The sequence below is a fragment of the Sciurus vulgaris genome (genome assembly GCF_902686455.1).
Source record: "Sciurus vulgaris genome assembly, chromosome: 6".
NCBI lineage: Eukaryota > Metazoa > Chordata > Mammalia > Rodentia > Sciuridae > Sciurus > Sciurus vulgaris.
The window spans coordinates 163891875-163915961 of NC_136466.1; the positions used below are offsets into that span (position 1 = coordinate 163891875).

The window sequence follows — 24087 nt, forward strand, 5'->3', positions numbered from 1 at the left end:
ACCTAACCACTGAGGAAACCCCAAATCAGCCTCCAGGTGGCACCGCTCCCTGTGTCCCCATCCCTCTTTGACCTGTCTTGCCCTCCTCGACTTTTCATTTTCTCCTCGTGGCCACCTCTTGATCACTGTGGCCATGGATACACTTTGCAATGGTCAGTTTTACTCTGACCGTCTTTTCCTCGTCTTCACCGATATAACTCCCAGTCTCCATGGTAAAGGAAACTCAGAATTTATAAGAACCAACAAAAAGGCTGACTGTCTTGGTGCAGAGTGCTGTAACAGACTGTTAGTCTGGGTGATCTATAAGCAAGAGTAATTTTTGCTCACTTCTAGAGACTGGGAAGTCCAAGGTCAAGGTGCTGGCAGGTTCAGTGTCTGGTGAGGTCTCACTTCTTGCTTCAAAAATGGGACCTCTATGTACCCTCTCATGGTAGAAGGGGCAAGCAAACTCCTTCAGACTCTTTTACAAGGGCCCTAATCAATCGCATTCATGAGGGCTCCCCCCTGGACCTGGTCACCTCCCAAAGGTTCTCATCTCTTAATACCATGACCTTGGTGGCTAATTTTCAACACATGTATTTTGGGAGGCACAGCATTCAGACCTTAGCCCTGACCCATGCTGACTCCCCCCATGTACATATCAGATGGGCAATGGGTTACAGTTGTGGCTTAATCTTGCCACAGGGTAAGTGACCAGTGCAGATGGAGAGTGTTACTCACGGCCACACAGTCTCTGAGATGTATCCACGTGGAAAAGGTTAAAGGGTGCAAACCAATGTTCTAGGACTGCAGCAATTCTCAATTCCCTCCATTGGAGTAACCTGGCACTATATATTTTATTTTTAGCATTCTGAATGAATATTTCATGATGAGTATTCATAATTAAAATTGAAATAGTGCAGGTATTTCTTGGAGAATTTTAGCAAATTACTGGATTAAGTGAAGTCATTTCATCACTAGGTCTACTAGTCTAATAGCTAGTATATTTGCATGATATATAAGAATCCTCCCCCTGCATCCTTCTTATACAAAAATTAAAAAAATTAAATCTATCTTTTCAGCAACTGTTTTTTTTTGTTTTGTTTTGTTTTTCAACTCATCCCTGAAACCTTTCCATCCTGTACATGTAACAGATTGGTCATAGGAGGAATAAAATGAGCATTAGAAAAATCTTTGATTTTCTAGCGTTTGTTTTCTAGATTCTTTCTCTGGGGCATGGGTAGCTTGGAGCCATTCTACACCCCTTGTGCTGAAGTCCTAAGAATCGTTGTCATTTACGGAGAGCAGGAGACCTGAATGACGAGTGTGCCCTGGGCAGGTGGCGGAGGGCAAAACCTTCCCCTTTGTTTTCCATCGTTCTCAGGATGGTTCCTAAAGGTACGGCTTTTAAACAGGATCTGAACACTTGCTCGAAACAAAAGAGAGTGACTAGTAAGATAGCAGGTTAAAAGCCCTTGGACTGCAGCCCATATTTATGCTGAGGATAGACTGTGAAACTTGACTTGTCATGGCCACCTGTGACCTGTTTTTAATGGTACTCTGTGGCTCCTGGGTGTCTTTCCAGTTTGACCTTTCTATGCAGCTTTATACTTCTTGAGTTTCTGAAGCATTACTCCCTGTGCTTCTAAAGCAGTAAAAGGAAATTGTACACCCAGTGGTGCCATTATCCTGTCCTCATTCTGAGTGCAAGCCATCTGGTGGCAGTAAACCAAGAAGAGTCATCCTGGGGTGTAACCTAGGGTTGGTGGGGAGCTTGTCTAGATTACCATCCCTGCACCAGGAGGCTTCTGAAAATCATGATGACTGCATCTCATCTGGTTACACAGAGCATCTCAAATGCCCTCATATGAAGACACGAAGTTCATCTAAAATTTTTGGAATACTTTAGCAGAAATGTTAAAATGAACGATTACAGTAAATATTTGGTGGCTTTTTTTTTTTTTTTTTGATCTTATGTGAATGTAGTAGTTGTCCATTGCTCCTCTGATGAATTACTACAGTCTTAATGACTTAGAACAACACAAGTTTATCAGCTCAGAGTTCTGCTCACCAGATGACCAAGGGGGCTTGGTTGCTTTTTCTGCTTGGAGTCACTCAAGTCTGGAATCAAGGCGTTGGCCATCGAGTTCTTGTTGGGAAACTCTGGGAAGATCCTGCTTCTAGTCTCTTTCAGGTTTTTGACCAAATCTAGTGTCATGCAATTGTAGACTTAGGGCCCCATTTCCTTGGGGGCTGTTGGAGGGAGTTGTTCTTAGATTCCATTGGCCACCATGTTCCCTGGTCATGGCCCCTTCCTTCATCTGCAAAGTCACAATGCCACTTTTCCCCTTCATTGTTCCTCATCTCTCAGTCTGAATATTCTGCCTTCCTCCTTTTCTTATAAGAGTTTAGGTGATTACATTAGGACTAGCAGGATAATCCGAGATTATTTCCCTATCTTAAGATCATTTCCGTCTGCAAATCCCCTTCACAGCAGTTCCTAGGTTCATATTTGATTCAACAAGGTGGCAGAATTTGGGGGGGACAGCTTTAGAATTCTCCATACTACGATGAAGAACAAAAAGCACAAACTGTGTAGGTGTCGTAGCAGCCTTGACTGTTCAGTGAAAAACTCTGAGCTGCTCTTAATGAGTTTCCTTTCCAACATTATCCCTAAGTAGCAACTCGGTACATAAACTTAAAAGTCCTTATTGTCACTTTTTTTTTTTTTTAAAGAGGACAGCTTCTGCTTTCTTTTAATAAGGCTTTCAGAAATTTCTTTCTAAAATTTAAAAATATATCTCAATAATTAAGATTAAATATATATTCTTCTCCCTTTCTGAAAACAGACCAAGTAATCTTAGTTTTATTTAGTTTTCTTTATATTTTTCTCTTGCCTGAAGTAGAGATGTAATTACAGTTTTTCTTCCTTTCTTCATCCCCCACCCTCTCCACACTAGATATTTTTATTCTCAAAGAGTGGACCACAGACATTAGCCATGTTTTAACTCATCACTAGCCCAAACTTCCATTTGTTTCTAGAGTATCATATTCACCTAAAAACCACTCCATCATCTCTGACCAACTTATTGAAGTCAGCATTCTCTAGCATTGCATGTTCTATAGACCAAGTGGAAGACCACCAAGTGAATTTTCAAAACATCTGAGTTCATGGGGTAGCAAGTCACAGAGATGGGCCATTTTCTTAAAGATTAAAGGAAAACTGGCTTTATTTTTAATCACTTCCTTCCAATTTGGACACAGGGCTTAAGCTGTTTTGATCCAAGGACTGCTTTTGTTAGCATTTTAAGAAGTGTTTCCCCGCTAGGGAATAGATAGAGGAAGATCATCTTAGTCAGTTTGGGCTGCCATTTCAGTGTGATGGATGAGGTGGTGGTTTATGAAACACAGGAGCTTGCTTCTCAGCAGTCTGAGATCAGAGCGGCAGTGTGGTTGTGTTTGTATGAGAGTTCTTTTCCAGGTTGCAGACAGTTGACTTCCCCTGGGATCCCTCTCTTTTTCTTTTCTTTTGTTTTGTTTTTTTGGTACTGAGGATTGAACCCAGGGAGTATATCCCCAGCCCTTTTTATTTTTTATTTTGAGACAGGGTATCTCTAAGTTGCTTAGGGCCTTGCCAAGTTGCTTGGGCAATCCTCCTGCCTCAGCCTCCCGAGTCACTGAAATTACAGGCATGCACCTGGTGTTTCTTTCTTCAGGGCACTAATATTGATCATGAAGGCCCCATTTTTCTTAATTAATTCTTTTTTTGATTGGTTCTTTTTAGTTATACATAACAATAGGATTCCTTCTTTTTGAAGACAAATCACTTTGGTTTATTTCAAAGTGCAGTGTTGTTGTACCTGCCCTGCTCTCTCTTTTTTTTATTTATTTTATTTGTTCTAATTAGTTGTACATGACCGTGGATTGCACTTACGCATTTTGATAAATCACACATAAATGGAGTATCTTTCTCGTGTTTCTGATTGCACATGTTGCAGGATCCCATGGGTCATGCAGTCACACATGCACATGAGGTCATAATGTCTGTTTCACTCTACTACCCTTCCTACCCCATACACTTCCCCTCCCTTCTCTCCTCTCTACCTAATCTAAAGGGACTCTATTGTTCCCTAGCACCCGCCTTACTGTTACTTTTGACATAATTATAAAAGCGTGGAATGTCGGTCGCTCTGATTCCATCCCTAGTACTTCCCCTTGCCCCACTTTTCTCTTTTTTCCTATTCCCTTCCCTCTACTGATCTTTCTGTTATTTACTTATAGTTTTCTTTTAATGAGTATGAAGGCCGCACTCTTATGACCTAATCAACTCCCAAAGGCTCCTCCTTCTCCTAATGCTATCACTTTGAGAGGATTCCAGCGTGGGAATTTGTTAGAAGGGACACAAACATTCAGTCCATCCCCAAGACCAAACTGCAGAGAGGGGTGGTCGCAGCAGCCACTGTCCTGGAGGAGCAGAGCAGCTGGGCCTTCCCTTCCCCTTTCCCCATCACGAGCTGCGTTGCCGGTCACTCCACCACACCAGGCTGGCCAAGGCACTGGCCAGTTTAGGGAGCTGCCGAGGGCAGCAGTTCAGCCTGGAATTCCCAGAGTACAGAGATCCCTGGGCGGGCTGGGGAGCGGCAGGAAGAGGAGACAGGCACCACACACGCGTCTTTGCCTCTGAGTCCACCTTCCGCCCTCTGGTGGTGGTTATTGGTGCTCCCCAGGCTATCAGCCAGTGATCAGAGCCATCGCGAAAACAAGAACCAGGCCTGAGGAAGGCTTGCCAGCCAGACAAGTGAGCCTTAAGAATCGCACGTATTTTCAGCTTTAATAAGTCTTTGAAGTACGCTTTGTTAAAATTTCCTACAAGTAAATAAATTAAAAGATTACATGACTGCATATGGGAATTAGGTAAGGAATCGGAAGTTAGAAAGGTTGTTTTAACACTCGCTATGAATAATCCAGAACATAATGCCAAATCTTGAAAGTCTTCAAACTCACAATCTGACATTTAAAAGGCAGGTCGCCAATTACCCATAACCCCTTATTCGTCAGTTGTGTTTTTCCACTTCTTAGAAAATGGAGGACTTGAAATGGAAGGAATTGGACCGCGTTGTTATTGCTCATCATTTATTGAGCCATGCAATGCTAGTTTTCCTGGAAACCATCTACTTGGTGAAGTGAATATTGCATTTCTCTTTTGTAATGTTTCATGGCATATGAATATGTTATGTACCCACTGAATATATATATGCTTTGGTTGATGAGGAATAATTTGGATAAGCAGAAAAGGAAGAAAACACTGGTTTTTATTCATTTTTTAGTTTAATTTGCTTCTGGCTCAGGACATTTGTTTTTGCTGTTGCTGCATTTGTGATTGAGCCATGCCAGACAAATCACAGAGCAACTGGCTGCAATGGTGGCAGTGATGGCTGGTCTTGATGGGAAGATGGGGTGCTAGATCCAAGGATGAAGGTGAGGGGCTTCCAACATGGGTTGGATCCTGAGGTTCTGAGCCCACCACAAATATGGAAGAGGAAAACTTTGGGGGCATTAGTGTAGTACAGGGTAGGTGGGCATCCACCCAGGCGTTGGACTACATGGTACCACCTCCAGCTTCAGAAGTGGTCACTAAGATAAGCAAAGCTTAATGAGTACAGCTCACTCTCCAAGTTAGAAAACAACAACTGTGACCAGCGTGTGCGTTGTTTGTGGAGCACAAAGGACCACGTGCACAATTAGGCTCTCAGTTAATGGTTTTAGCCACACGAACTTGCTCTTTTTATTCCCCCTCTGATTTCCTTCTAATTTAGCCCAATGGGAAACTTCTAGCAGACATTTCATAGAGCAGTTCACTCTGTGGTGACCATCAATTTTAATTGGAATCATGTAGCTAAACCCTAGGTAGTGCTTTACAGTGAAAGGGTGTCTGTTCAGTCAGGTATCGCTGGTTCTGCTCTGGGCTTCTCTGGAACACTGTTCCCTCATGCATGGCTAACTCCAGAAGGCATGGACCCAGGCAGTCTTTAAAAAGGGCGGTGTTTAATAGTCAATGCAAGAGGAGCTCATCCGTCTCTTTCTGATGGTTTACGTTTGTGAAGGGACTTGGGGGGTGTGGGTAAATCCAGCAACTACCGCTCTGAGTGCAGAATGGCAGTGGGGTTCGCCGCCAGCCCCAGTAGGTAGCTGGGGTTTGGCCACTGAAGCATTCTGTCCCCGCAGCTCAACAGAGTAATTACCAAGTCATCATCATGCTGATTTATAAAGAAATTGCCTTCCTTAGGAGAAGACAGTAAGGTGCATCGTAATCCAAACAGCAAGACTATGCTAATCTTTAAAAAAAAATTAGGGAACTTGTTTCCCTAGAAATTGTTCTGACTTGGCTGTGATGAGGTACCAGCTTTGTACTCAGATGTGGAAAGAGCAGTCAAGAGCCGTTCAAGTACATTCAGCTTTCCAGCAAAAGTATGCAGAGGTGTGGCTGATCCTGATATGGTTAACGGCGCCCGGCTCTCGAGGTTGGTGTCCACAGTGTTCTTGTGATTCACTGAAAATAATGAGGCCGCACTACCAACACCACTGGAGCAGGGCTAGCAAGCTGCCATTTCCCTCCCTCAGAGTCCTCTTTTCTGCATGGACACAGTAGCAGGCTGCTCTTCCTGTTCATGGAAGCTGCGAAGACAGGTTTTCAAGAGCATCTTCTGGCAGAAGTAGAAGATACCAAGCAAAGAGAAGGGCAATCTGGACCAGGCTGATGCCCCCAAATTTGGTGTGTTCTTTGGGGTGATGAGATCAAGTATGGGGCAAAAAATAAAGGGGTGCCAGGCATGGCGACACATGCCTATAATCCCAGCGGCTCAGGAAGCAGAGACAGGAGCCAGCCTCAGCAACTTAGCGAGGCACTAAGCAACTCAGTGAGACTCTCTCTCTAAATAAAATACAAAATAGGGCTGGAGTTGTGGCTCAGTGGTTGAGTGCCCCTGAGTTCAATCCCCAGTTCCAAAAGATAAAATAAATAAATAAAGTGGTATACTTTGAATTCAAGAAGTACATTTTCACATCACATCTGCGTGTCTTATGCAGAGAGTCTTCTCGTGCTCTGGGTTACGCACAGCATTTTCCTGGCCTGGTAGATGTCTTATGCCATTGCCTTCCCCCTCACACACATGCCCCTAGCAGGATTTTGATTTGTACATGTGTGTCATTTTGGTATTGATAAAAACAGTGCAACTCTTTGACCTTCTAGAAATATCTTCTTAACTTGCATTTATCTCACAGTTGTCTGTGGGTCAGGAGTCCAGACACTAGCTAGATTCCCCAGTTGAAATCAAGGTGTTGATAGGGTTGAGTTTCCTGCCAGTGATGCTGGAGAAAAATCTGCTTTTGGTGGCTGGTTACTTCCAATGGCGACAGAATCCAACGCCTCATGGCCGTGGGACTGACTGTTTCCTGACTGACTGCACTCCACTGGGCTTAGCTCCAACCAGCTTCTCTCTCTTCCTTGCGTGCAGTCCCTCTATGCCAGAACCAGAATATGGAATTGAATCTTCATGCCTGGGGTCCATGCAGCTACAGACAGAGAAGGCAGAGGATGCTCTCTGCCTTTAAGGTTCTTGTGATTAGAGTCTGGGCACAATCCAGGACAGTCTCCCCGTTTTAAGGTCCATAGCCTTAATTCCATCTGTGAAGTCCCTTTTTCCATGTAGGACCAGCTAGTCACAGATTTCAAAGATCAGGGCTTAGACATCTTTAAGGGGTCAGTATTTGACTACCCCTCTGGCCCTCAAAGTTATATTCATCCCACACACTTCAACCTCATCCCAAGCTCTCTAAAAACTTTATCCCATTACAGCATTGATCCAAAGTCCTAAATCTCTTCACATCCAAACTCCAAATCTGATTCATCTAAATCAGGTGTGGCTGAGTAACCCAGTAGGCAAAGCTCCCAGGTGGGAACAATCCTCATCCCTGTGAGGACCTGAAAAACTGAAGGAGCAGCTTGTCTGTTTCCAACGTGTGTCAGATGGGACAGACATGGAACAACAGTTAGAGACATTCGAGGTCAAGAAAGGAGGAAATGGAAAGAAGAGTGGAGTCTGGAAATCCAGCCCAGGAAACCACTAGGTTTCAAGGTCAAGAACTTGCCCTTGGTCGTTCTCAGCTCTGCCCTCTGCATAAGATGTCAGAGAAAGGTGGCCTTGGAAATGCTGTTTGAATGAACTGGACTCACCAAGCGGCTCGGGGAGACTTGCTCCTGGCTTCTCTTGCGTGTTGTCCTAGCATCATAAACCTTCACTTGCCTGTTGCTAGGGAGCCACGCGGGGCAGGATCAGAACCTCTAATGATGTACTACCCAGAACTCATGGCAGCCTACCTGGGCCAACTAGTACCTGGGGATGTCAGGAGGGATGCAGCACAGGGCACAGGGCTGGGTGACCCAGGAGCCAGGCACAGTGTTACGGACACTGTGGACTAGCTCAGATGCCAGGCCTAGTAAAAACAGAGAAGTCTTGTGCAGAACTGGAATTAGACACAGAATTCTACCTCTTCCTGCCGGGTCCTCTCCTCTGTCAGAGCCTGTAGTGGTCTGCAGCCCCACCTCTAAGCAGGTGTGCTGATTGGTGTGCACCAACGGTTTACCTGGACTGCTCCTGAGCTGGTGTCCATGGTTGAAGCTCACTCTTCACATCTCCATTTAAAAATAACTTCCACATGAGATGCTTCCTTGCTGGAAACACATTTAATGCCCTTTGCATCCTTATTTCTTAAGTCACAATCCCACTATCTGCTGCTATAAATGTTAGGGAAAATAACTAATGTCGAAATTTACAAAATTGCAACTTAAGGAAAGATTCTGCTGAACAGGTGAATGATAACATATCCATCCATTTCAGCCTGTGTTCATTTTCTGTTGAACATCTAAGAGTCACATTTAAAGAAGTTTGGTTCCCAAATTCTACATATTACTGATTGCTGCTGGCATAATATTTAGTTTTATATATATATATATATATATATATATATATATATATATATATACACATATATATATTTACCTGACTAGACCATGACCTTCTAAAGGTCAAATACCAGGTATTATCATCTTTATCATCGTTACAAGACAGCATTGGGTATATAAAAAGGTGCCCACTTTTGTTAATTTGAATTGATTTATTTCTGCTAATTCTTTCTTCCTAGAATAGGTCCACAGCATCCATCTAACAAAATCCATAACTGAATTTTAGCTCAACATTACTAAGTAGAGAAAAAAGGTTAGATGTAACCTGGATGTAGCCTGTAGTGGTCTGCACCTCTTGCACCATTAAGGTGCAAGAATTCTAAAAATTATGAACTATGATCTGTTTATACATGAAACCCCAGAAGTCATTCCATAACTAAGGTAGATCTGCAAGTGCCATCATAAAAAGAGACAGTGATACATCTGTTCTTTCTAAGGATAAATGCAAGTTGCCTGAAGAACCAGGATGGTAAAAATAAAACCATACCTTCCCAGATCATTTATTAGGAGGAGTAGAAAATAATCTTGGATGATAAACACCAATGGTCACAGTGATTTCCTGGAGGAGCTCAAGGACAGCGCTCTCAGAGCTCTGCAAGGGCACTTACAGCACACATTCAGCTGAGTGACCACACCATTTCCTGCGGAAGGTGCACCTGCTGCAGGCCCACCAGTGTCCAGTGCTGCTGGACACCTTGTGTCTCTGAGCCTCCAACACTCGCTGCACTATTTAAATCAGATGGAACATGCAGTACTCTCTTAGACTCTGACATGGTGCTTACAGCACGCATTCAACTGAATGACCATACCATTTCTCATAAAAGGTGCTTCTGCTGCAGATGGCCAGCATGCGGGAGATCAAACCAGAGAGAAAACCAAAGGGTGGGATTTGGGGGTCCCAATCTATTTGGTTCCCTTCATACTCCCTTATCTCTTTAAACCTCCATCATTAGTTTTGTATTGGAATTATTGAGGCTGTGACCTTATTTCTGTCTGTGTGTACCTTCTGGAGGGTAGAAAGCACATCATCCTTCTGCCATAGTTGAAAGAATAGATCTGTGTTTAGGAAGAGGGAGAAAAAGGAAACCCTCCTTGCCTTCAAAGCAAAGCCCGAAGTTTCCCTTAAGATGTCTTTCACTCATTCTGGAATACTTGAATAAAAGTAGAAACTTGTGCCCAAAGGTTTGTAGGAAACCATTACTCATAACGGAGACAAATACAAACTTATGTCCATTTAATAATATATGCTGTCTCCTCACACCTGCAGACAAGAGGCATATGTGTGTGTGTGTGTGCGTGTGTGTGTGCGTGCCCGCCCTTTCCCCTTCTGTATTAAGACCATATTAATCTTTCTTGTTTCTCAACATCTTGCACATTTTAATTAAAAACATTCTAAATTTTGGAGCAGACTGGACTAGAATCGAATAGAAACTAGAGTATGCTGGAATTAATATTGACTGTATCTAATGTTTATAAAGCTGTTCATTCCTATTATTTCCTGTGGGTTAGTCCTGCACATTGTTGGATTACCAATGAAATTAGGGCTGATCATGACGAAGTCTACTTGTGCCTCAGGAGTCTGCCTTCCCCATCTTGAGAATGTTCAAAGGAAAGACAGCTCACCCCTCAAGGAAGTGTATTTGGGATAGTTCAGACTGGGGTGTACAGGAGTTATCATGCTTTTAGGTCTGAATTCCACAATCCTTCATTTGGAAAAACTACCCTCCCCCACTCCAAGGAGTCACACACAGTCTCATTGCCAAGGAGGTCTGATAGGGATTTTCGACAAACTTATTCTAAGAGCTTCAGAGTTCAGCCTGGAGAAAATCATTTCAAGGATGAATGGTCTAAACTGTTCTTTTATAAGGGACATCCTTCTAGTTTAGAATAATACTATTGTGTCTCCTGCCCCTTTTCCCCTAGCAGAAAGTTAGCCTCCACCCTGCCTCCCCCACTAGGGACATTATCAGAAACAGGTTGGCTAACACAAGGTGCAATGTTTAAAATTTTACATTAAAATGCTGTCAATATTTGACTAGTTGTATTATCTAAGACACTGAAATTTTTGTTTATATTTTCAGATCTTTGACAAATGCCAAAAGTCCTAATTCAAATTAAACAACATTTTCTGGGGTTACACTATAAATGCTGATTAGACCCTATTTAAACACCTCCTTTGAAAGCATTATGTTCACTAGCCTTTTAGCACTAGGCCTATTTTATTTTATTTTCATCCCTAAAGAAACAAAACCAAACAAAATCCAGCCTGTCCATATTCTCCATCAAACCTGAACACATTGCCACCTTCTTTCCTCGTGTTTCATTCAGTGTCTCCGTGCAGTAGCTGTGTGGCCTTGGACAGCCTCTCTAAGGCTCAGCTCCCTCACCTGCCAAGTAGAATCAGGTGCAACCACAAAACATACTTTGAAAACAAAATGAGAGAGTGTCTGTGTTGGGTGTTGGTTACAGTGGTGGTTTGGAGAGTCAAACTATTCTACTCCTCCAGCCTCTGTCCAAGCTCAGAGGTCTGCGACTCCTCCCCATGGCCTCTCAGCAGGCAGCAAAGAGGACCCCCTTCCTCCAAGAAGACTCTCCATACAGGGCTGGAGCCTAGCTCTCAGCTTCTGAATCACCATGGATCACCATGCCACTATCTGACTCCATCCCAGGACCCAGACCCAGGTCGATTCTAGCACCCTATATTTTATCTGCCCTCCAGTTTGCTGAGGTTCCCAAAGTTTAAGAACCATTCCCCAACCTAGATGATTCTCTGTCCTCCTCCACCCCACACCGTGCTCTCTAAATTCTTCCAATCCCTGAGTGCCCTCCATTAACCCAGCTCTCCCAGCATCCCCTCTCTGTGGCCCAGAGTCCTGCAGGAATTTTCCGCTGGAGCCAAATCCTAACGGTGGATAGGAGAGGAGGAGCATGCTCTCAAGTGTGGAGAGACCAGCATGCTCCAGACACCCACTGTCAACGAGGCTCTCTGTGACTGTAGAGCTGGAAGGTCTGCAGGCTTTCTAGGTGTGTGTTCCTGCACAACAGGCCCCTGCTGTTGACTAGCTCAGACCCTGCAGGACAGGAAAACGCTTGGAGAAACTCCTTCCCCTCAGGACTGTCGTGGACATCCCAATGACTACATTGTCACAGAAACTCTATGTCCATAGAGTAAATTCCTAGAGTCTACTTCTGGCTAGGCTAAGGTACATTTTTGAGGCAGGCCAATTTAGATTTCTAAAACATTTCAATAAGTCAGAAGCTCTGTCTTTTTGAAAATGCTTCCATCTTCTCAAAGAAAAAGAATCCTTTGAATCAAAAGACTTCTGATTCCCTTGTTGATTATAAATGATGTGACCCCTGGGACTTTCTGAAAGTTCCCCATTCTCAGCACTCACAAGACTGGCAGATCAATCATGCTAGGAAGTCTGCATGCTCTGTTTTCCGAGTTGCAGGAAGGGATCTTTCTTTTACTCCTTTCCAGGAAGTGTTGTTGAAGGCAACCCTACTCATTAAAGCTGTGTTCTTGATTAACATTCTACATAGAGAAAAAAGTTTTCTTTACAACTTGGGGCGGGGGGTCAGGCATGGAAGGATGCTGTCTCAGTGACCACGGTGAAGGTCACTGATGACTGACGTGTCCCTCTGCTTTGCAGGAATGTAAGTTCAGCCGGAGAGGAGGCCCGCCGGAGGATGCGGGAGTGTGACGGGCTCACAGATGCCTTGCTTTACGTGGTCCAGTCTGCGCTGGGGAGCAGCGAGATCGATAGCAAGGTTTGTAGGGTCTGCACAGACCAAGCATCTTCGAGAACACAGATGTCACGCGGATATGCCTTGACCAACCACACAGAGAGCTGTCACAGTATTTCACATTCACATCCTGAGCTCTCTCGGCTTCTCATGTGACTCCAACTTCATCCAGGCAGGCCTCTCCTTATGGCCTTAGAACTAGCCTTCTAACTTTAAATTAGCAATGAACAACAATCCAGATTAGGTTAACATTAAAATTACCTGGGATTGGAATAATCCTATATTCTTAGATTATCTTTTCCATAACTATTAATTGTATTAAGTGACATTTTAAAATACCTTCAAAATCTGAAAGAACGTCAAAAAGCCAAATCAGTGAAGTTTCCACTGCTTTAAGTTATTAATATGTACTCATGGCTATAGCTTAAAAACCAAGATAGACCTGGGTGAATTTTTCCAGTATTTGAGTTATTTTGTTTTGTCTTAACTAAATGAGTTTCAGTTCACACTAATAGAAGTGTGCAAAGTAATTTCATATCTTCATAAAAACACAGCCTCTACCTCTACCTTAAGGTAGTGCATGTATAAATGTGATACCTTAATGAGGACTCGAGGAGTCGCTCCTGTTAACATTTAGGGCATTGTGACTTCTCATTGTGAGGGACTGTGCCCAGGATTTTGGACACCATTCCTGCCTCCACCCACTGGATGCCAGTAGCATCTCCTACCCTCCCACCCTAGTAATAACAAACAAACATATCCCCCCAGGTGGCCTCACCTCCTTTGTGGAGCCAAATCTACCCTGGTTGCAAACTCCTACCTGACCCCATGATCTCCAACCCCGACTCTTCATCAGAGTTGTCTTTGGGGCACTGATGAATATGTCTGCCCAGACCCCATTGTTGTCCCTAACCTGACTGCCTGGCTCTTGTTGCAAGTGTTGGTACTTTTAAAAATGAATCAGAATATACAATGCGCATCTTGTATTAAGAGTTGGAGAATATCATGCTAAGTGAAATAAGTCAAACCCCCCAAAACCAAAGGCCAAATGTTTTCTCTGATATGCAGGTGCTAATTCACAGTGGGGGCGTAGGGAAGAATAGAGTTACTTTAGGTAGAGGGGAGTGAAGGAAGGGGGAGGGGTATGGGGTAGGAAGGATAGTAGAGTGAAACAGACATTATGACCTCATGTACTTATATGATTTCATGACCTATGGGATCCTACAACATGTACAATCAGAAACATGAGAAATCATACTCAATTTAAATATGATTTATCACACAAAATACATAAATGCATTCTACTGTCATGAATAACTAATTAGAACAAATTTTTTAAAAAAATTTTTAAAAGAGCCTGCTTACGAGGCTCTTGGACAATTGTAATTTGATTTGATAATATAATTGTTAAGTCAGAAAAAAAAAAACAAAAACAAAGAGGAGTGATTCTACTCACTTAGTGGTCCCCCCCCCCCCCCCCCGTGCTGGGGTTCAAACCCAGGGCCTTATGCTTGTAAGGCAAGCCCTCTACCAACTGAGCTATCTCCCCAGCCCAACTCCCTTAGTTTTTAAGCAGCTTTGAGGGTGGTTCCCACAGAACTTCTCAGCCTTGACCACACCTCACAGTCACCAGGAAGTTTAGAAAAGGACTCTGATGGTTCAGCCTGGCTCCTCAAAGAGGGGGGCCCTGCTGTCTCCTGGGACGCCAGCTCCTGAGTCACAGATGCACTTGCCGTCTCGTCCTTGCCACCCACTACGCCTGCATCCACTCATTTACCATGCACGATCAATCCCAAAGACGGAACATAACGTAATAGAGGTTTAAGCATTCCTCTTTCGTAAACACCATTAATGACCAATTTAGACCTTTTAGCACCATTGACAGGAAAATTAAATCCCTGGACAAGTGACCAGTCGAGATGCCCTGAGTATTTATGAGGCCTGTTAGCATAATAGACTCGTGATTTTTAAAAGAGCTACTGAAGGGGATTCTCTGGAGCAATGACGCTGAGCAGCTTAGTTTTTGCCATTGGGAAAGACGGAGGCGTGGGGAGATGGAGCCTCTTACCAGGAGGCTCATAAATGAGCTGAAATGCCATCAGACCTGCAGGTGAAATAGAAGTCAGTGGCCTTGTGCCTTAGCCACGTTCCCCGGGAACCGTCTCTGAGCTCAGGACGTCTAGGCAGCATGCTTGAGAGCAGGTGTGCTCCAAGGCACACGTATATTCCATCTGATGACTCAGATCTCAAACTTTTGATACTCTTGGCAGACTTGGAGACCATCTATTTAATCACATTTCTCCAGAGGAGAATGTTGAAACATCGGAAGACCCAGCTATCCCTGAGGTGTAGGAAGATCACTGAGGGTCCTTCTGGGCAGCGCCAGTGGACAGTGCCATCTCCAGCACCAGCCGGCTGAGGACCACGCCTGAGTGACCTCAGCTTTGTGACAGGGAGGATAATCGTAGCTGAATGCCAAGGCTGTTGAAAGGATCAGATGTGCTAAATCACTCAACAGTGCCTCGCTGGCTGCGTGATGGGATGGAGTTTTAATATATTACTATTGTACCACAATTTTCCACTTAGCGCTCTGCTTGGCCACCCTGAGCTTTCACAATGACAAGTTCGAGGGGGAAAATGAGCACACGTTCCCTTTAAGGCCAGAGAAGCTAATGAATAAAGAGCCTGGATTCCATGGACGCTCTTAGCTCAGTTCCTGTAATTGGGACAGTTTGTTGAGTGGGTAGCATATGGTAGAGCACTCTACAGATGACTTCCAAATTAGCCCTTTCTAATAGAAAATGAGGAGTCAAAATGATCCTGGTGACCAGGAGGAACTGCTGAAAGTGCTGTGGACAGCAATGGATGTCACAAGCAAAGCCACCAGCTGCCACACGCCTTCTGCTGGGGTTCGGTCCTTTTTCTTTTCTTTCCCCCATCCTCTTAGAGAAAAGCTCTTGAATTGGTGCCTGTCTAAACCAGCCAGACTGCCACACTCCGGGGAGCTTAAGAGAGAGGGAGTTCAGTCCCTGGGCCCCTCTCGCCGCCCCAGCCCCGCCTCTTTCCCTCTCTCCCTCAGCTTCTCCCCGAATCATCTCCCCACAGCAGGTAGATTATAAAGCACTTCTCAAAACAGCAGATTTAGTCCCCAGTAGTCTTCTGTTAAACAGAGGAATGGCGAAGCCCCTGGGGAAGATGAACAGCAGGATGAGAAAGAAGTTTATTCTCCCAAGTCTTTGATGTAAGAAAAATCAGTTTGAGCTGATTTGAAAATCGTTCTGACTTATGCCATAACATTTTCCTTTCAATGAGAGACTTTTCTGTCTTTCATGCATCGTCCTGTGCTTACCTGCTTTCATGCCGGGTTCCTTTTTTGATGCTGAGAGGAGGTTTGAAATAGAAAATCAAGTTGACTCAAAGCCTGTGGGATTAGCTGCTGAGAAACCTTGAAAATCCGACAAGAAAGGTCTAGAATGGCAAAGGCTCCAGAGATGTGTCCTGAGAACTGGTTTTCCTGGTTGACTTTCACATGCCCGTGATCCGGCAAAGGGCAGGGACACGTTTCACCAGATTCCAGCCAATAGAGGAAAGCAGGCAGGACCGGGATCCTGCCTCCAGCCCTGAGCCTGGACTGCAGCATCTGCCCTGGTCCCCTACAGCTTGGCTTCTCCTTTCCAGCCTCTGTAGAATGGAATCATGGTACCTCTGTTCAGTAGTGATGGCCACACAGTGGATTCTGGGAAGTAGAAACCAAGGTCTTGTGATTTTTCAAGCAAAACTTAGATCAGATTAATCCCCCCCCCCACCTTTATTGTGATCTTTTAAAAATTGGAGTATATTTTCCTCTCCCCTGGTTCCTCAAGTCCAGGACAAAGGTCAAATGGTCAGTTCTGTCTCAACCAGCAGACTTTCTGCAAAGAGTAAGAGCATAAATGTTTTGGGCTCTGTGAGCCCCACAGTCTCTGTCCCAGCTATGCAGTCTAGCCATTGTAGAAACCACAGGTAATAATAAACTCTGGATGTGTTGGATTCCACTGATGTATTATGTACAGGCTCCAGACTGGCTTTGACCCACAGGCTCTGGTTCACCAACCAACCCTCCTTGCAACAACTGGAGGTTATTAGAACCGTATTTCTTGAATCCCACATTTTGCCTCTGATGATAACAGCAAATGCATCGTCATCAGTCACTCTTCTGAGATCTGTGTCTGTAATGTCCTTTAATTCTTACTTTAGCCCTGTGAAGCACAGAGAGTTTAAGCACCTTATCCAAGGCCACACAACTCATTAAATGGCAGAGCCGAGACTGGAACCCAAGCCACACCGACTCCCTCTGGGTCCCGTGCCGGGCTGTCCAAGCCAGGCCTTCTCCCAGCATCAGTCATGGTTGATCCACCCACAGCACTGACAGTGCCCCAGGTGTCCTCGGTGCCTCCATGCTGCATCACTTTCCTGTTGCTCCTATCACAAATGGCCACATACCTGGTGGCTGGAAAAACCCCCACATATTTATTGTCTTTCAGTCCTGGAGTTACAGGAGTCCAAAATGGGTCTCACCCAGCTAACTTCAAAGTGCCATGAGGGCTGGTTTCTCCTGGGTCTCTAGGGGAGAATCTGCTTCCTTCCACACCCCAGCCTCAGAGGCTGCCCACATCCCCTAGCTTGTGGCCTCTTCCTCCACACGCAGAGCCCCCGATGGACTTTCATATCCCTCTGACATCACACCCTCTGGCCCTGACTCTTCTGCCTCCCTCTTTCACTTACAGGACCTTGTGATTAATGGGCAACCTGGAAAATCCAGATAAACACCCCATCTGTCAGCCAGCCAATCAGCAACCTTCATTCCACCTGTAACCTTAATCACCCTCCATGGAGCCTATTACAGTCACAGGTCCCAGCAATTAGGAAGTGGACACTTGGGGGCATTATTCTGTCTGTGGCACACACATACATTAGCTCCCATGACCCACACAGCAATCTACCAATGGGGTCCTACCTTGATCCTTGTACAGAGGAGGACTCTGAGACCACGAATATATCATCCCAAGTCTAATAGCGGAGACCCAGAGCTTTCCAGCTGTCCAGCTCTGCATGTGCCCTTAACTACTGTTAAACCCCTTTGCTAGAAGATAGGAATGTTGGTCATCTTGAAAAAATCAGTAGAAGGAAAACAGTTACACCTCCCGGTGGCCACAGCCCCTCCCATGCCTAGGGCAGCCCTGGTTTGTGTCACTTATTTTACACCCAGAAGTGCAGATGGTACAGTTCAGTGTCACCCACCAGGGCCAAGCACAATCCAGGGTCTGTGCTCTTCATGACGTGGAACCCCAAAACCCAAGCAGGACTTGTCTGTGAGTACAGACACCTGGGGTGGCTTGTGGTTATAAATTCCTTTCCTCCCTCCAGTGACTTCAATCCGCAGCAGCACGTGTTTAGAAGTAACCGTTGTTGATACATAGCTCGTTCGTGGGGAGAAGCGGTCTATGACCTTTCCAAGCTCCTCTTTCTTTCCACCAACGCTGTCAGGGGAGCCCTGAGGGGCAGGAGATGAAGGCCTCCCTGCAGAAGCGGGTGCCTGGCCTTTCCGGGGCAGAGGGCGGTGGGCAGAGAGCGGAGTGCTGGTTAGTTCTCGTTCACTCCTCCTGTTTTTCTCTCTTCCTTTCCTGTTTTCCCAGACCGTTGAAAACTGTGTGTGCATCTTAAGGAACCTCTCCTACCGGCTGGCGGCGGAAACGTCTCAGGGACAGCACATGGGCACGGATGAGCTGGACGGGCTGCTCTGCGGGGAGGCCAACGGCAAGGACGCGGAGAGCTCCGGGTGCTGGGGCAAGAAGAAGAAGAAAAAGAAATCCCAGGATCAGGTGATGCTGGGTGCTCGCGGCTGCATGCCATCCTCCCCGCCCTCCTCGCAGCCTTAAGTCCCTTTCCCTGTGTGTGACACTGGCTTGCATTTCCACTGTGCAGTGAAATTGCTGAAGTGCCTGCACAGTTTTCCTGTGGGAATTTCACCGCTGAGGTGGTGGAAGTTAAGTAGCATCCCCCGGTCTTGCAGCTGAGCCAAGATGGGAAATTTCAGAATAAGAAAAGAGCCAGGCAAGCTGTGAGACTCCTAGGGTGGAGGGACCCTGGGACAGAGCCTTCTGTGTGTGGCTTCCCGCGTGCATTGAGGTGCCTGTGGGACCAGGCTGGCTGCCATCCATGGGGCAGAGATGCCTGGAACAGAAGTGGTGTGTGCCAGGAAGCACCAACGAGTACTTGATCATAGGTGTGGAGAGCGTTTGGTTTTGCAGCCTTGCATTTGCCGTCGCAAGTCAGAATTCACAGGCCTTTCAGCAGGCTGGATGAGAAGTTTGGCTTTAGGGGACAATTCAAACTCCTTTGCAGTTAGGGAGACCTCTTCAAACAGAATGACCTTCACCTTGTGCAGCTGAACGTGGGTCCCCTGCAGTCAAGTAAAGGCCAGCAGGCAGCCTCCCCTCCTCTCCCCCAGTACATCAGAACAGCCTCCAGGAGGTGAAGCCCGCGCCCCAGGAAAGGGAGGAGTGGGAAGGAGCCGTCCATCCTGCCGCGTCCAGAGCCTGCCACCGAGGTTATCCCTGTTTCTCCCAACACTGCGGTCTCACATCCATGTCCTTCCTGGACACTGAGGTCACAGGTCCAGCTGCTGAGGGTCATGCCAACTCAGAGCATGCCCAACCTGGGAAATGGGTCAGAATTCACAACACCCTCCATCACCAGTTTTTGAATTCAAGCTCACTATGCAGATCACAGTGCAGAATTCCTAAACTATTTAAGAAGTGATTTTGCGTCCAGTGAAGGTCAGGTTCAAGAAGAGCTCTTGTCCTGGGTGAGAACGCATTCTTTTTTTTTTTTTTTTTGCAGTTCTTAAATCCAGTTCCTGAATTCTCCTCGCGTTAGTATTCGTTTTAGGTTGCAGTTCTCTAGTGGTTTGCAGCTCCGGGTCCTTCCGACAGCGTCTGGATTTACGCGATCAGCTTACAAACACCTGTGCTGTGGGGATCCATGCTCACTGTCTCTGACTGCGGCCTTCTCCCTCTGAGAACTAAGCCCAGCCCCACTTTTTCCCCTGTCATGAGTCAGGCTGTGCTCTCATCTTCCCCCGAGTGGAAGGAGCCTGTCAGGAAGGATCCAGCCCTGATTCTTCACCTCCTCAAGCTCCGCAGTGGGGTGCAGGGCCCCTGGCAGGTGTTCACTGGGCCCTCCCAATGCCAGACCGTGCAAGGTGCTGCCTTGCCCTCGGGTTTTGCACCTGTAGAGATAGAAGCCAGACCACTGTAGTTCTGGGCATTCCCTTCCCTTCAGCGGGAACCCACAAATTCAGATGCTGGGGTTTCCTTGGGACTGGTGCCCCCACCCGCACTTTCTTCTGGAAATGTGAGCTACCTGGTACATTTTCACAGGAGGAAAGCAGCTCTGCAGGCACATGGAGGTTCCCGACTTAACCAGGGGGAACAAGCCCCAGTCTCACCGTAGAGGGAAGGACTCTCTTCTGAAAGGGCTCCCGGCAACTCTGGAAGGCAAATTTGAGAAACTGCATTAAGTCAGCAGTGGTCAAGGAGACTTTCCATTGAGACTGAATTCAGTCCCATTCCAGGATCTTGTGTCCTGATTTTGAACTTGCATGGTATCCCTGTCGCTTCCTTGTGAGTGACAAAGGGTTTCATTTAGGAAGATTCTTAGCCTAACACCCACCCTTCCCCAACTCTGCCAACACGTCCTTCCATGATTTAAATCTTCCAGGTGATAGAAGGCGTTGGGAGTTGGTTGGGCCCCAAGAAATGAGCAGTCACTGGGGAAGAACGTGGGTGGGCCTCACCCCTACAAGCCCCTCTTTCCAGGGGTGACCCTGCCTTGAAATCGCAGGGTACGCTACTTTCCAGGCTTATAATGATGCACTTGGAACAATTTCTTATGACATTGATGAGCTGTTTTCTACGCTGAGTATAACAAAGTCATTAGTAGAATTTGATTTTTGCCTAAAGGCTTAAATGAAATTTTACGTGGTTCATTTGTCCCATTTTTTCTTACAATATCCTTTTTTTTTTTTTTTTAAGTGTGGAAGAATTCTTATTGTTCTCTGGTGTTGACTTGGATGTGATTTAAAAACTTTTTTTTTAGAGGCATTTTTTTTATAATTTTTTATTTATCTTTTAATTTTTTACAGACTGCATTTTGATTCATTATACACAAATGGGGTGCATCATTTCGTTTCTATGGTTGTACACCATGTAGATTCATACCAATTAAAAAAGTTTTGTAGAAACTGCCATAAACCAAAAAGCAATGGAACTCTGTTGTTTATAAAGAAGATTGAAGTTATGATTTCAGCCAAATGATAGTTTTTTAAGGCTTTTAATGTGCTCTAAATTAATACAAAACTATTTTGAAGTGCTAGAAAATTCAACATCGAGCTTAATGAGTATGTAAACAGACAACAACCATGCTTGTTTGAATAACCATTTAGTGTGTTTGGTCAGGTTCAATACATCTTAAAACAGTCCAAACTAAAAACAGTCTTGCATGTCAAGACTTCGAGAAAGGAGGCAAAGCCAAAAATCTTGGAGATGGGGAGGGGAGTGAAGATGGATTATAAGATTAAATGAGGGAGAGGAATAGGAGGGTGCCATCAAATCCAGCAGGCACTGGCAGGTGGCCAGGGCCTCTGGACTGGACTAGACGCCCAGGGAGAGAACTGAGTGTGGCTGGCACCACCCTCTGGAGAGCATTGGCATTGGGCCAGCCTGGCGTCTCCGCTGGGAATCAGCAGCCTTCCCCTGCGGTTCCCTCCAGGGCTGTGCACGTGGGGGTGCTGGTCTCCATTCCAACACAGCAGTCCAGGAGTCCGCGGGAACTAGGGCTGTGTGCTCCCAAGGAGAGGAGGCACCAGGGCTTCCCTGTTAGCAAACTGCCAAAACGTTGCAGCAGGTGAGCTGTGGAAGCATCTCGAGCCCTCTCCAGGGCAAAGCACCTGGGCAGCGGGTTCCCTTCAGGACCTAGAAACGGACTTCACTTTCAAAAAGCTTCCAGAGTTCTAAGTTTATAGCTTTAACATTGGTCCAGTATCACCTGTCTGGTTGCTATGGAAATATTCTATACCCGAACAGACACCTGTGTGCATCACATCTGACCTAAGACTTTGCAAACACCTTTATGTCTGATTGTTGCTGAATTTTAGGAAGCTCCTAGTTTCTTCAGTCCTTTTTTAGGCAAAACCTCCCCCAAAGCATGCTGCATATCTTATGCCAAAGAGGCAGCCTCACCTGGGAGAACCCTCCCTGACAGGGGGTGGCTTTGTGTCGGTAGTCTCTCTTCTTCTCCTTCTCTGTCTTCAACTCCTTCTCCTCCTCCTCCCCCACACCGCTTCTTCTTCCTCTCCACTCTCCTCTCTCTCTCTCTCTCTCTCTCTCTCTCTCTCTTTCTCTGTTTCTCTCTCTCTCCACCTCCTGCCTCACCCCCCAATTTGGCAATTTGGGGTATGGTCAAGGATGCTATGCAGGTGTCTGAGGTACTGCTCCCACAGGGTTGCCAGGTAACAGGACCCTGTCCTGCAGGCTGCTGGGCAGAGCAGACCTGGGTCTTCAAGATCCACTCAGTGTAACCCTGACTATAAAAAAAGCAGAGAGACCTGCTGAGAAAGAACAAGCAAAGCAAGCAGACCCCCTCAACCTCACAACCTCTGAGTTTTGCTTATCAATCACTGAAAATGTTTAAGTGGGTAAAAAAATATGTGTTCTCATGGGTGAGGACACAAATGATCAGAATCCAAACATGATTCTGATCCAGTATTTTTATGTGATAGATCTTCTCTCATGATAATCTTTGTCTCACAGTCAGTACTTTCTAGTTAAGAGATAATATGTTGCTCTGTTTTAAAACTCTCTTTAATTATGGATGCCAAGCTCGTAGGTTAGTGGAAGCCTCACTTAGGGTACTTAGCACGATGGTTTGTACGTGAAAGCGATAGGAATGGGCTTCTGTGTAAAATGTCTGGAGTCCTCTTAGTTTTCCTGTGAGGGGGACACACTGATAGACCCTCCAAGGCCTCCCCTAACACTTCCCCTGTCCTGAGGTCCCAAGCGCAACTCATGCTGTTCCTCTACCTGGTGTCCTTCCCTTTCTCCCACCACCTGGAGAATGATTCTTCATGACAGACATGGCCTTCCCCTACTCCCAAGAGAAAAGCCCGCCCCTCCCTAACCTGTCTACCTCTGGGTCGTTTTGTGAAACTCCTCTCCTGGTCCATATTGTGCCATGAGGTGGGTGCAGCAGGTGGCCCCCACCGAGAGGGAATGTCCGGGGGGAAGGCTGTGTAGGTCTTCTTTGTCTGTGACTTCTAACCTCCCAGCACCTGGCACCAGATGTATGGAACGGTGCTCAACCCTGGTCCCTGGTGCCCTCTGACTCTTGCTGTGGGTTTATTTCAGGACTTGACCCCCACTCTTCTGTTTCTTTTCTGTGAAGACTTTGCCTCCAAGGGTCTCTGTAGGCTAAGTGTGTCCCATGGTCCTCTCCTTCAGAGTGGTCACACTCCACCAGTTGCTCAAGACAGTGTTGAGTTGCATCACTTTCTTAGTATTGTGAATCTCCATCCATCCATAATTATGATCTTGTAAGAGCTTAGAAGTCTCTGGAAGCATCGCCGAGAAGCAGTACATTTGATCATGCCAGACTAAACAAAAGCTTTGCTCCTGGGTGTTGGCATGAGTCATACATGCATGGTATTAGACATGGAATCCCATCACCTGCAAGGTTTCCTTGAATTTTTTAGGACTTTGGGTATCACTCTGGGAGCCCACTAGGTCATATGGATGCTATTGGTCAAATATGAGACTCTGAGGCCATGTAGGCATGCAATGTCTCAAGGCACAAACGTGAAGTCTATTACTAGTTCAAGTCACCACACCGGAGATTTAAACTTTAAATGACAGTTTCTCTTTATTTCAGATGAAACAGATGTTAATTATGAGTACAAATACAGTTGGCCCTCTGTGGCCAAGGATTCTGCATTCATTGATTCAACCAACTGCAGATAGAAAATATTTGGAAAGAGAATCGTATCTGTATTGAACATGCACATTTATTTTCTTGTCATTATTCCCTGATCAATATGGTACAATTATTTACATAGCACATACATTGCATTAGATATTATAAGTAATCTAGAGTTGATTTGGAGCATAATGGGAGTTGCACATAGCTTATATGCACATATTATGCCATTTTTAATAAGAGACCTGAGCATATGTGGATTTTGGTATCTTCTGGCGGTCCTGGAACAATTCCCTCCAGATACCAAGGATTGACTATAAATACACACA

General features: G+C 45.6%; 1 protein-coding gene across 6 annotated transcripts in view; it reads left to right on the top strand.

The window, feature by feature from the left end:
- Window positions 1–24087, top strand: part of CTNND2 (catenin delta 2) — a 904448-nt gene that overhangs the window by 753546 nt on the left and 126815 nt on the right. For all 6 annotated transcript variants that reach the window (XM_079145292.1, XM_079145294.1, XM_079145293.1 and 3 more), the window contains 2 exons: window positions 12655–12772; window positions 18424–18609. In XM_079145292.1, coding sequence (XP_079001418.1) covers window positions 12655–12772; window positions 18424–18609 — 304 coding nt within the window. The remainder of the gene's footprint in view (window positions 1–12654; window positions 12773–18423; window positions 18610–24087) is intronic.